The sequence below is a fragment of the Miscanthus floridulus genome, chromosome 1 (genome assembly GCF_019320115.1).
Source record: "Miscanthus floridulus cultivar M001 chromosome 1, ASM1932011v1, whole genome shotgun sequence".
Taxonomy (NCBI): Eukaryota; Viridiplantae; Streptophyta; class Magnoliopsida; order Poales; family Poaceae; genus Miscanthus; species Miscanthus floridulus.
Genome location: NC_089580.1, coordinates 167,608,616 through 167,622,962, shown reverse-complemented (window position 1 = coordinate 167,622,962; position 14,347 = coordinate 167,608,616). Strand labels below are relative to the sequence as shown.

Sequence of the window (14,347 nt, the reverse complement as noted above, 5' to 3'; positions counted from 1 at the left end):
GCATTGCTGAACACAGTGAAATGCAGCCCACTTTTGCCGGTCTTGGGGAAGACGATCCCCTAATCCACCGTCCTCTTGACATAGCGCACTAGCCATTTCACCATGGCCCGGTGATCCTCTCGGGGATCCTCTATGAAGCGGCTGATGTAGCCCACGGTGAACGTAATGTCCGACCTCGTGTGGACTAGGTAGCATAGACCACCGATGATGCTCCGATAGAGTGTTGCATCTACCTTGGCCGCAGTACTGGCCTTCGTCAGCTTCAGCCGCTCCTCCATTGGAGTTACGCATGGCTTGCACTCAGCCATGCTGCTCTGCTCTAACAGCTTCAAGGCGTACGCGCTCTGACCGAGCATGAGCGCCTCCTCCGCCTTTCTCATCTCGATGCCGAGGTAGTAGGAGAGCGCGCCGAGATCCCTCATTCGAAAATGAGCCACCATCTCGCGATTGAAGCTGTCGATGTTCTCCGCACGCGCGCTGATGATGATCAAGTCTTCCACATACATGCCGACGACGAGCTCCTCCTTTCCCCGTCACCGCATGTAGAGCGCGTGCTTGGTTGCGCACCACGTGAACCTAAGCTCGCCCAGCGTGGCATCAAGCTTGGCGTTCCAAGCTCGCAGGGCCTACCGTAGCCCGTAGGGTGCCTTGCGTAGTCGGAGCACCCTGTGCTCCGCCCCCTTGACGGCGAAACCCAGAGGTTGTCTAACGAAGACCGTGTCCGCCTGCTCACCGTTGAGGAAGGCTGATTTTATGTCTAGGTGATGGACGCACCAGTCCTTCGGTGCTGCCAAAGCTAGCAGTAGTTGGATAGACTCCATGTGCGCTACCGGCGCAAAGGCTTTCTCGAAGTTGATGCCCTCACGCTGGACAAAGCCTTGGGCGATAAGGCATGCCTTGTGCTTGATAATGGCGCTGCGCTAGTCCCGCTTGACCTTGTACACCTACTTTAGGTCGATCAGACGACATCCTAGAGGTGGATCGATGAGCTCCCAAGTCTCGTTTTCCTCGATTGCCTTCATCTCCTCCAGCATCGCCCATCGCCAATTTGCATCACGCTCGACCAACGTTAACATGGGTGGTTCCTCTACACTGATAAGAAGCAGCTCTGGGTCATTGAGCAGCCGACCCACTAGGCCTGAGGACCCTGTGCCACTGATGATGTCATCCAGCCTATGGAACCGCACCTCCTCACCGTCGTGGAAGGCATCCATGAACTCAGTGAGGTCGCTTGCACATGAGGCAAACTCGATCGACATCGATGGAGTCTTCCGTTCCACCGGAGTGGTCGGTACAACAACTGGATTGCTCGACACCCTAGTTGCAGTGCTCGGCACTACTCCTAGATCGCTCGTCACCACTTCTGGAGTGGTTGGCACCACTGCAGGAGTGCTTAGCACCAGTCTTGGAGTGGTCGACACCACTGCAAGACCTCTTGGCTCCGCTATGTGAATGTTCGGCACCAGTCCTAGAGTGGTCGGCACCACTATAGGACCGCTTGGCATCACTCCTAGAGTGCTCGGCACCCCTCCTAGAGTGCTCAGCACCATCCTAGGAGTGCTCGGCTCTGTTACTGGAATGGTCAACACCTCCTGTCTAGCATCTTCACCACCGTGGATAACCAAGTGCTCGACAACAAATGTGCTGGTGAAGCCACCAGCCTCCCCTATGCCCGGACTGTCCCAGTCCTAGGCTGCCTTCTCGTCGAACATGACGTCGCGTGAGACAACTACCTTGCCTCCATGTGGGTCATAGAGCCAGTATGCCTTGGTACCTTCCTCGTAGCCTAGGAGCACCATCGGTGTGCTCTTGTCCTCTAGCTTGATGAGGACCAACTTCATCTTCCTAACGTGGCTGATGCAGCTGAGCTTTGTCTTCCTGATGTGGCCGATGTTTTGTCTTTCAGAGAAAGGACACGCTCGGCTTGCGCCCATACCAAGCTTCGAACAGTGTCACACCCTTCAGAGCCTTTGTGGGCGTGCGGTTGAGGATGAACACCACCATGGTCACCACCTCACCCTAGAACCTTACCGGCATGCTCTTGGCCTTCATCATGGATCGAGCCATGCCAACCACTGTCTAGTTCTACTGCTTCACCATGCCATTTTGCTGTGTCGAGTACATGCGCAGTGTGGTGTCGCACCACACCCTGATCCGCGCACTACTCAGCGAACTCCACCGAAGTGAATTCGCCACCATGATCAGTCTGCAACACACGTAGCTTCTTACCGCTCTCCGCCTCCGCATGCGCCTTGAACTTCTTGATCGCCTCCACCGCCTCGTTCTTGCTCGTCAGGAGTTGCAACCACATATAGCGACTGCAATCATCCACGAGTAGGAGGAACTACCATCGACCACCATTTGTGGCTGGCATGACTAGCCCACAGAGATCGCAGTGGATGAGCTCGAGAGCATTCGCTGCATGATACCATCGGTGTTTTGAACAAACACCGGCTCGTAAATTTATAATTGTTGCGCGTTAGACTCGGATGGTATACTAAATGACACAAGATTTATACTAGTTCAGGCAGAATGTCCCTACATCCAATTTGCTATTGCTCATGTTATTAGTACCAAAAAAGGTTCATAGTAGGGGGTACAAACGGCCGAGAGAGGGACGAGTCCCAAGTCTCTGATGGAAAGGTCGAAAGGACGCTAAGAGCTCGGTTGCTACTTGGCTATGTGTTATGTTGAATGGATCCGTCAAAAGTCAGTCCCCTTAGTGGGGTGCCCTGCCCTCCCTTTTATTGACCAAGGGGGAGCAGGGGTTATAGATGGGAGAAAGAGAAAAAACAAATATAGAGAAGGTCCTTCAGAGGAGCCGGGTCTTCCTTTTCCCATGTGCCTACCCTGCTAACATGGCAGACTGTGTTAGGGATGGCATGTTCGCTAATCCTTATAGGGTCATGCCCTAGCTTCTGTCAGCAAGTGGGTGCGTCCCATCCTACGTTAGCGGATGGTGCGGCGTGTTAGAGGGCCAAGCTATGACCCTTCGGGGAGTAGATGGGGAAGTGACCCTACGTCTGTCACTGTAGGTGATGTGAATTCTATTTTGGATCTTAGTGGTTGTCGCATGCTTGTGTTAGTATCCATGTCCAAGGATTGATGGCAGCGCCTACAACACTGTGGGATAAAAGTCGACGCCTACAACACTGTTTGGGCACTATTAGGTCGGAAAGGGCTCAAAGCGCTTGTCCCATTGTATCCTGGCGGTGGCTTCCTGTAGGTGTACAGGGCATGGCCCTCGATACTATGGTTGACTCGAATGTCCCATCGTACCCTATGCTTGTCTTTATGAAGGATCAGGGTGCAGTCTTCAGGCAAGGCGGAGCTAGCCCTCAGTCATCGAGCGAGGCAGAGCCCGTCCTTGAGCGTCGGGTGAGGTAGAGTCTAGTCTTTAGCCGTTGGGCGAGGCGGAGCCCGCCCTCAAATGTTGGGTGAGGCGGAGCCTGCCCTGAGCCATCGGGTGAGGTGGAGCCTAGCCCTTAGGGGTCGGGGAAGGCAGAGTCTAGCCCTTAGCCGTCAGGCGAGGCGGAGCCCACCCTCGAACATCGGGCGAGGTGGAGCCTAGCCCTCGGTGGTCGTGCGAGGCAGAACCAATCTTCCATCGTTCGAGCAAGAAGCGTGGTAGTGTTATTGTATAACCGGAAGTGTCAACGTTCGATGGTTATTAGTTCCACCTTATTAGGTAGCCTGGTACTAGGTCCCCGATAGTAGCCCCCGAGCCCCTAGGTGATTCGGACAGAGTCGCACGGGGGTGTTTTGACTTGCTAGAGGGTGCGCGCGAGCGCACCCAATTGGTGTAGCCCCCGAGCCCCTAGGTGATTTGGGCAGAATTGCCTGGGGGTATTTTGATTCGCCTGAGGGTGCGCGCAAGTGCACCCGTTAGGTGTAGCGCTCGAGCCCCTGGGTGATTTGGGCTGAGTCGCTCGGGGCAATTTCAGACCCTTCGTGGGTAGGGCTGTGAGATTCGGTTTTTGTCAACTGGATAGTTTTAAGGGAACCCTGGTATCCTGTTCATGGGGATTTCATCCAGGGTCAGCCTGGCTGGGGCACGATTACAGATCGAGGCCCCACTGATGCTCGTGTACCTAAGTCCTAGTCGCTCATGGGCCCATCCCTCGTTGGGACAACCGTCGAGACTATTGGGCTGTCCCTTGGACTCCTGGGCCCAGGCGGGCCGAGAAAGAAGCTTTTTGACCCATATCCCTTCTGTGGGAAAAGAGTTCAGTCCGCTTGGGAAGGCGAACCGTTTGGCATAATTTTGGTGGGAAAAGATAGGGATCACGGGCGCGTATCCCATGACGTGATGTGGCGGTGTGTCGTGGTAGGCTCGGAGATCGAGGCATATGGTTGCTCTTCTCGCATTCATTGCCCCTATAAAACCATGGGGTTCGCCCCTAGGGTTCCATACTTTGCCTCTTCGCCTTCGTATCTACAACCTCCACCGCCAATTGCTTGGGCCTCCCGCACCCATATTGCTACCATCATCAAGCTCACATCTATATTGCAGCCACCATCGAGCTCGCATCCACCCCCTTTTCCATTGTTTCAATGGAGCTGTGGTGCAGATCCAACATTACCCCTCAGCGCGTGGAAGGCCTCGTCCGCCGTGGCCTTCTTCGTCTGTTGTCCACCGTCGAGGAGTGGCGGCTGCCTAGTGATGAGGAAAGCCATTGCCACCCGAAGGGTATGTCATGTCCTTTGCTTTGTTCCATGAGCAGGGATTTGCCGTACCTGCTCATAAGTTCCTTTGGGGGCTATTGGAGTACTACCAGGTGGAGTTGCAGCACCTTAATCCTAATGGGGTCTAGCATATTGCGGCGTTCATCACCTTGTGTGAGGGGTTCCTGGGGATTAGTCCCCACTTCGATTTGTGGCGGTATTTCTTTGCTGTCAACCTATCGAAGAAGCGGGTTGGGAAGCAGGAGCTGAGCATGCCGATGGGATGTGCCAGCATTCATCTACGCAACAATCGGGTGAACGACTACCCATTGATGCGTCTGTCGACCTCCAACAAGGGGTGGCATTCATAGTGGTTTTATGTCAAGGACGACATGGCTGCCCCCTTGCCGGTGTACTCCGGGTGCCTCATCGAAGAGGTCCCGAGGTCGTGGAAGTGGGGTGTCCTAGACAAAGACAAGAAGAGGTTCAAGGACCTGTCGGCTAGGGTGAAGTAGGACAAGGAGGCGTTCGCCTAGGTCCAAAAGGAGCGGGATGAGCTGCTCTAGAAGGACACCGAGGCCAGTCAATGAGCTGTTGAGCTCCTGGCAGAGCTAGAGATGGAGCGGGATCTCAAGTTGAAAGTCAAGGGCAGGTCCACGGCACTACAGCGGAGGGCAGATCAGGATGCTGAGGCGATTGCCCGGCTACGCAGGGAGCGAGACGAGCTGCTCCAGACTGTAGAAACGCTCTGCTCGGAGCACGTCATGGTCCACGAGGAGCGTGATTGGGCCATCCGAGAGCATGATGAGACATGTCAGGTGGTCAACTCCCTCCGGGCGGATCTTGGAGTCACAGTGACCCAAAGGTTGGAGGCCAAGAGCATCTCTACCAGGCTAGGCAAGGAGCTCACCGATGTGTGGGAGATTCTTCAGGCCAAGAGTGATGAGCACGATCTTCTATGCATCATCGTTGGGGTGGTCTTTGATAACCTAGGGGTGGCGTAGCCAGAGGAAACTAGCTCACTTGCGGCTCATGCCATGGGTATCACGGCGCGGGTGGGCTAGCTTGAGGAGGATGCCTTTCACGCTAGGATCACCCAAACCTTCACTGTTACCCGCTCTCATTATGATCGGGAGATCAACTTGGAGGTAATGAGCCTCGGCTTCGCGCCTAGCTATGAAGACTCTGAGCTGGATGAGATTGAGAAGGCGGTGACTCCCAATGCGTGGAACCTGGTGAATAGGCTGAAAGACATGGTTCTCCCTTCGAGGAAGTAGTTAGTTGAATAAGTTTGATAAACATTTATCTGTAATATGTGGACAAGTGTCGGTACTTTCATGTTTGAAAACAGATCCGTGATTTCATTTTGCAATTTTGTTTCATTCATTTGAGCTTACTTTTCCCCCTTTTGCATTTGAAAAAAGGTTTATGATCCGATCTTTCCATTCGTTAAGACTATAGGGCCCGAGGTGTTTAGGGGGAAATTTTGATTGTGCTAGTGAGAAAAATTACCATGGCCGTCTAGGCGCGAGCTTTTTGCAGTCTTACATATCTGTTCCCCCGAACCTTGCCGCCAGTCTTGACACGAGGAAAAGGTCTAATGTGATGACTATTTCAAAAAAAGAAAGGAGGTATTCATACCTTTATCAGCCCCCAAGTGAGATTTGACCCCTTGCGGTCGCTGGAGCTGGATGTTATTGGAGACCGAAGCGAGGGTAGTGAACTTACTCTTGCATTTGCACGTACCCCTTACTTAGGATTTTGGCGATCACTGTGTGACCATGCATTTGGTCTCATTGCTGGCTGACCTTCCTCGAGCCCCCACGAGTGGCGGGGGTTCAGTCAAGGGTTGGCTTGTTTCGTGATTGTCGCCCCATCCATGGTTTTGGCAACTGGAGGAGTTAAGGCGACACCGCTTGCCTCGATGGCTCAAGTGACGTGCTTTATGAGCTTGCTAACGGGGATGTTCAGACAAAATTTGATCCCATTGCTTTGCGATAGGGTCGACAAAGCCCCCGGGTGGCGTACCATTGCTCCTTGACCCACCTTCCAACAGATTCCCCCTCAATGGAGATTCTATGGGCTTGGCTAAAGGCTAGATTGAACTAGAAGGTTGAGATGACCCTATCCGCCTCAATGCAGGTTAGGCAAAGGCTGCTGAGGCTCATCTATGTTTTTTTCCTGGCTCTTGTTTGACACGAGGTGGCCCTGGACCCTTCGTGGGTTAGCCTTCGAACCTCGGTCTCTCGATCTTGGATCGCGCAGCTCGAGCCCCCAATCCCCTTAGGGTCTGATAGGGGTCGGTCATGTTTCGTGTGGTAGAACCACCCAAAATAGCATGCTTACGGAGGTGCTTGTCTTCCACCAGACACTAAGCACCCCGAAAGCAAGCTACAACGGGCGGTATCCATCGAGCACACCCCAAGGAAGAACCTGAAAGATCCACATTTTTCCCAAGGATCCAATAATGAGAACGAGTTACAATACTTGTCCATTTCATACATCAAAGTTTCTTAAAAGTACATTATTACAACACCAAATGTCAAAGTGTGAAATGATAAACAATAGAATTTAAAATAAACATCTAGCAATAAGAACGAGGATCCTTCTGAGCCCACCAGAAGAATCCTCCAAACAAGGGTACTTCTCATGCATCAATTACAACAGGAGTAAATAAACCCTGAGTACACAATATACTCGCAAGACTTATCCGACTAATGAGAATAATTTAATAAACCCTGAGTACACAATGTACTCGCAAGACTTATCTGACTAATGGGAATAATTTTCTGACTCCAAGGAATATGATAAGCTTTATGGTTTGCTCATTTCTTTTAGCAGAACACAATACTAAAAGTGGGTCCTTATTTATGTTATTATTATCAGCCATATTAAGTTATTATCTATCTAGTCTATATAAGCACCTGTTCTACTTTTAAGCAATAGTTGAGCAATCAGTTCCATTTCTTCTCCTTTCAACTTTTAGTTCTTACTACGGTGCTAAACACGAGATAAGCCATACCGAATCGCCTGGTGATTCACGAATTAATGTGCCCAGTTGGGTGCCCCAAAAACACACACCCCACTTGTACCCTAGGCACAAGCAGGACTAACCCATTGCCCTCTTGTCCTGGGTGTTCAGGTCCCCATCCAATTGGACTCCAAGCCCCCACTCTTGAGTCCCAGACTCAATGCGGTGTAAGGACCTCCACCATCCTGCCTCCCATCAGTTGATCCAGAAAGAGCTGGATCCATGACAAGAGAGCAACAAGTCTTCCCTACGCCCATACCCAAGTATGCGCTCGGGACAATAAATCCGTGACTTGCCCACGATGTCGTATGCAACGACCGGTCCTTAATCGACTTAGATAGGAAAAAAGTGTAACCGAGCCATGCCCTGTTGGCCGCAGGACACAACCCTTTACACCCACCAATACCCAAACCATATCCCTACCTAGTCACCATTTACCTTTACCATTTTATCATGAGTGATCATGTTTATCACCTACTTGTGAGTAACGACAGGTTACTCACCCTACCGATTTCCTAAGCATAGCAACTACTCGACCTATACTAGTAGGACTCATAGGTAGATATATTTATGCATGTAGTTTCCATAAGATGCCTGTAACGTAAATGCACATCATAGATATATATTCAATGATCATTTAAAATAGGGGTTATGCACCAAGGCTTGCCTTGGGCAGGCGACGGGTCAGCAATGTCAGCACCAACAAGCTCTGGGGCTCCCTCCTGCACGAGGATCTCCTCCTCATACTCCTCGATCACCTTGTCATACTCCAGTTCATCGACGGGCACGAACTCAACCAACTCGTGATATACATGCATGACATAATGATGCAATACTTAGTAATATAGCAACAATAGCTCTTAAAATAAAAGTACATCTGTCTACTACTAAGCTAGTGTTACCGACCACGGTATTAAGCTATCTCTTGTTACCGACAACAAGTTTGAAGTATGACATTCATTATTATTATAGCAACTACATGTATTCTTACTCCTAATGCTGATTTATGCTATATATGACAAAGCAATGATAATGGCTACTCTATTTATCATCTTACTCTAGGGCTATAAAATTTACAGCAAGTACATAATAATCTAGTGAGCCTACTGTAAAATTTTCATAGCCATATCTCTCACTAATCTACCACAAAAATTCCTACAATTATTAATCTACATAATACTAAGCTCTCTAGTTTGGATTTATGAGCCCATTATCATCACAGTTAACTGTAAACTAACTACACTAATAGATAGATGGCATTTTTGTGAACCTAACAAACTTGGTTTCACTATTTTTGGACATCTACAAGATTTAATACAATTTATCAAAGTTCAGCTAGAAACTATATTGAATAAACATTTACAATCTACTGGAAATTGGAAAACACAATTCACAGCGCGGCACAACCTGCACGTCGCTCGGCCCAGCAAGGCGGGGCGCACGCGCGAGCGGGGGCGTGCGTGAGCGGCCCAGCAAGCGGCGAGCACAGACGTGAGCACGGCCCAGCGCGGCAGTGGACCGAGCGCTATGCGGGCAGGCCGGCCCATGGCGGGGGCAAGGGCTCTAGCGTGAGCTGGCCCAACAAGCGAGGGTGTGGACGTGGCTGGCCCAGGCGGAAGCACGGGCCATGTGCGTATTTCTAATGTATTCACGGATTTATTTTTCTACAAGAAAACGACCCTATAACATGTGTGACATAGGGATAACACAGAGATGACGTCAACAAGCTAAGAGCAACAGTACGCACCACTGGCTGCTCTACTTGCTCTGCTCGCCTGCTCGAGTGAGGTTCCGCTTCATGCCGACCACCGAGAGGACGTCCCCGGCGATCTACAGCACCATCAGCGGAGCCACTGCACGGACGAGGAAAATGAGTCAAGGAGAGGCAACCACCGTCCCGATTGAAACAAACGAGCAAGGAGCAGTGCCCTGGCTGAGAACTCTGTCTTGTCGGCCATGGTAGCCCACTGAGGGGAAATTCTCCCCATTACCTCACCGTAGGAAGTAAACCCATCATGATGACTCCAATAGGAAGCTAACCACTCTAGCTATTTAGGCGAACGCTGAATTGGAAAGGGATGGACTACACCTCAGCCAATTTGGTGAGCGATGATGTTTGGCTAAATGGATTCGACGGTGGGGAAACTCCAACTGAGGCTGTCGACAGCGTATGACTACAACAGCAGTGGGCTTGGCATGACGCAGGACATCATCGCGACCCTCAGACGTGCGCATGAGTTTGGCATTCTGGCGCACGACCGAAGCTCTGTGACACGGCGACTATGAAACAGGGAAGTTAGGCTCGGCGCTGAGCGTGGTAGCGGACACGATTGTGAAGGCGTAGTGAGGCAGTCGTCCCACGCGTGTGTAGCTACGCTACGTTAATGGGAGCATTGAAGTCCGTGCAGGCGGTGCGCGTGAGCGCTCAGGAGAGTGGACATTGGTTCGGATGAGCCAAACATGCAAGCAGACGCGACAGCGATAGTGACACAGACGAATGTGACAGAGGAGGCAGCATCCAGGTTCGATGGACCCCAGTGCGTGCGTGTGTGCACGCGAGTCGAAAGCTTGGCGCGCAATAGCGGAGCAGACTGAGCAGCAGTAATCGCCAGACGGCCAGCGAGCGTAGTGGCGGAGCATGGAGCCAAACAAAGCAGGGGCTAGTCAAGCTACAAGCGTACAATTTTGAGAGTATTAGCTTACATCTAGCATAACCGACTGATGTAGGCTTAGATGTTTTATAGTGGATGCATGTTAACTTTCCTACTTCTAGGCGTTAGTCACAGAGCTAATTTAGAGTTGTAGTGGCCAAAGTGGGAATGAATGGGGGGCCAGTGCCTAACTTCGCCTCCACTGGCCTCCGCTAGTGAGCGAGCGGCGACGTCGGGTGGGTAGCGTGTCTGGATGCGTGCAGCATGCGCGAGCGCGTACCATAGCGCAGCAGTGGGGACGTGGCTGGCTGAAAGGTCCTAATATGGCTAGAGGGGGGTGAATAGCCTATTTTAAAAAAACTACAAATCAACTAGAGCAATTTGATTAGTATGATAAATAGCGAAATGCAAACTTGCTCTAGCTCTATAAGGGTTGCAAGCCACCTATCCAATAATTCTAGTTGCAATGATAGCTAGACACACAATTTGCTATGATACTACTCACTAAGAGCTCTCAATCTTTCTACTCTAAAGAGCTCCACTAAGCAAACTTAAATAGCAAAGCAAGCTCTCAAATCTAATTACACTAAAGAGCTTGCTACAACTAATTTGCAAGAATGTAAACGAGTGAGTAGGATGGTTATACCGTGGTGTAGAGGAATGAATCAATCACAAGATGTATATGAAACCAATCACCGGGAGAATATCAAATGGCAAGAGACAACCGATTTTTCTCCTAAGGTTCATGTGCTTGCCAACACGCTAGTCCCCATTGTGTCGACCAACACTTAGTGGTTCGGCGGCTAAGAGGTGTTTTACAAACCTTGTCCACATGATTGGACACCGCAAGAACCTACCCACAAGTGAGGTAACTCAATGACACGAGCAATTTACTAGAGTTACCTTTTGGCACTCCATCGGGGAAGGTACAACTCCCCTCACAATCACCAGAGACGGCCACGAACAATCACCAACTCGTGCTGATCCTCCACCGCTGCACCGAGCCATCTAGGTGGTGGCAACCACCAAGAGTAACAAGTAAAATCCACAGCGCAACACAAATACCAAGTGCCTCTAGATGCAATCACTCAAGCAATGCACTTGGATTCTCTCCCAATCTCACAAAGATGATGGATCAATGATGGAGATGAGTGGGAGGGCTTTGCCTAAGCTCATAAGGTTGCTATGTCAATAAAAATGTGCAAGAGAGTGAGCTTGAGCTGACCATGGGGCTTAAATAGAAGCCCCATGAAATAGAGTCGTTGGGCTCCTTACTGCACTGAACACGGGCCGACCGGACGCTCTGGTCAGATTGACCGGACGCTGGACCTCAGCGTCCGGTCGTGCGATGTGCGCCACGTGTCATCGGCTACAAGTGCCGATCACCCAATTTTAACGGTCAAGTGATGACCGGACGCGTCAGTTAGAAAGTGACCGGACGCTGGACCTCAGCGTCCGGTCGTTTCCAGTAAGGTTCCAAACACGAATTTTCATGATCGGACGCGTCCGGTCATGCCCGATCGGACTTACCCAGCGTCCGGTCATTCAACGTCTCCTCTATGCACCTCAAGTCAGCGTACATCAGCTCTGATCGGACGCATCCTACCAGCGTCTGGTCATATAGCTACCCAGCATCCGGTCGTTTGACCAATGCCAGCGTCTTCGTTGATACATCTCACCGGATGCGCCGGTCTAATCGTGGCCAACGTCCGGTCACTCCCAGTGACCTCTGTCTTTTCTGTCTAGGGCGCTGGTGGCACCGTCGGATTGTCCACACTCTACAGCCGGACACTCCGCTGGTGGAGTTTCTTACCCTTGCTCCCAAACTTCACCACCCTTGATCAAATGTGCCAACCACCAAGTGTATCACCTTGTGCACATGTGTTAGCATATTTTCATAAACATTTTCAAGGGTGTTAGCACTCCACTAGATCCTAAATGCATATGCAATGAGTTAGAGCATCTAGTGGCACTTTGATAACCGCATTCCGATACGAGTTTCACCCCTCTTAATAGTACGGCTATCAATCCTAAATGTGATCACACTCTCTAAGTGTCTTGATCACTAAAACAAAATAGCTCCTATAGTTTATATCTTTGCCTTGAGCTTTTTGTTTTTCTCTTTCTTCTTTTCAAGTCCAAGCACTTGATCATCATCATGGTATCATCATCATCATGCTATGATCTTCATTTGCTTCATCACTTGGAGTGTGCTATCTATCTCATGATCACTTGATAAACTGGTTAGCACTTAGGGTTTTATCAATTCACCAAAACCAAACTAGTGCTTTCAATCTCCCCCTTTTTGGTAATTGATGACAACCCTTTCACAAAGATATGAATTGAAATTCAATTGAATCCATGTTGCTTGCCCAAGCATATTTACCATGTGTAAAAGGATATGGACAAGTTTTATGAACCCCAAATGGTAGCAATTGCTCCCCTACATATGTGCTAAGAGTTTGGATTGTAGCTTGCACATATGCTTGGATAGGAAATATAGGAGTCAATGTCTACCAAATGATGCTAAGGTATAAAAGATGGACCTTTGAAGCGTGATACCTATCGGAGTGCACCATTATACCATCCTTAGCATCATGGTTGGCTTGATACCACTTGGAAACAACACTTGAAAGGAAATCACTAGATAACCTATGCATGCTAGTTTTTCATTTCATCATTCAAACCTACAACTAGCATACACCACACAAGCATGGATATCGAAATTTACAACTTGTGCCATGCAAGAAAACATATGAAATGCATATTCAAATGCACCATACAAGTTCATGAGCTTGCTCCCCCTACTTGTGTGCTCAAAATTTTAATTGATTCCTTTCCTTTGTCATATCTCTCCCCTATGTCAAATTCTCCCTTTTGGTGTCTATTTACTATCTTTGTACACTATTTCTCCCCCTTTGTCATCAATGACCACAACAGTTTAAAAAATAGATAGGTTAGGATTATCAATGTCAATCAATGGGGTAAGGATCATTTTCCCAAATTTGGTTCAATCTAGATCATTTATGAAATATATTTAACTCGGTTTGATCCAAGGACAAGCTTCTTCACACCTCCAAATAAGGGTTATCTTATACCATGTTGAGTTAAACACTTAGAGCTCATTTTCTAGATCAAACACTAGGTTTACAAGTCCACAAACATGTCATACGCTACCACTAGATCAAAATAAGCATAGAAGCAATAGTGGTACCATACAATCATCAAATTTATTTGATTTTCATGAATGAGCCTAAAAAATGGAGAGATGACTAGATGCACTAAACATGTCTTTAGCAAGGATGTATGCCATGCCAATCAACTTTTACCTTGGATTGCTTAAAGGAGAGGCATGTCATATGAGTGGGGGTGCATCAACACATATTTGAGAAATCCAATATGTTCAACTCATTCCTTAGCTTGCAAAACCTTTTCTCATCCAATGGCTTGGTGAATATATCGGCAAGTTGATCTTCGGTGCCTACACTCTCAATGCAAATGTCCCATTTTTGTTGGTGATTTTTTATAAAATGGTGGCAGACATCAATGTGCTTTGTTCTTGCATGTTGAACCAGATTATTGGTTAACTTGATTGCACTCTCATTGTCACATAGCAATGTCACTTTCTTGAACTTAATTCCAAAGTCACTCAAAGTGGCCTTCATCCAAAGTATTTGTGCACAACAACTACCGACGGATATGTATTCGACTTCGGCGGTTGATAATGCAACACTATTTTGCTTCTTTGATGACCAAGACATAAGTGATCTTCCCAATAGTTGACATGTGCCCGATGTGCTCTTTCTCTCAACTTTGCATCCCGCATAATCGGAGTCCGAATATCCAATCAACTCAAATCTTGCTCCTTTGGGATACCACAATCCAACATTTTATGTATGCTTCAAGTATCTCAATATTCTCTTTGTTGCTTTTAAATGACTTTCTCTTGGTGAGGCTTGGAATCTAGCATACATGCATACACTAAACATCACATCCGGCC

At 49.0% G+C, this 14,347-nt stretch overlaps 1 protein-coding gene across 1 annotated transcript; it reads right to left on the bottom strand.

Annotated features, from left to right (window-relative positions):
• Positions 1-59: 59 nt before the first annotated feature.
• Positions 60-440, bottom strand: LOC136466870 (uncharacterized mitochondrial protein AtMg00810-like). The gene has a single exon (XM_066465388.1). The coding sequence runs from the start codon at positions 438-440 to the stop codon at positions 60-62; it is 381 nt and encodes a 126-aa protein (XP_066321485.1).
• Between the last annotated feature and the right edge of the window lie 13,907 nt (positions 441-14,347).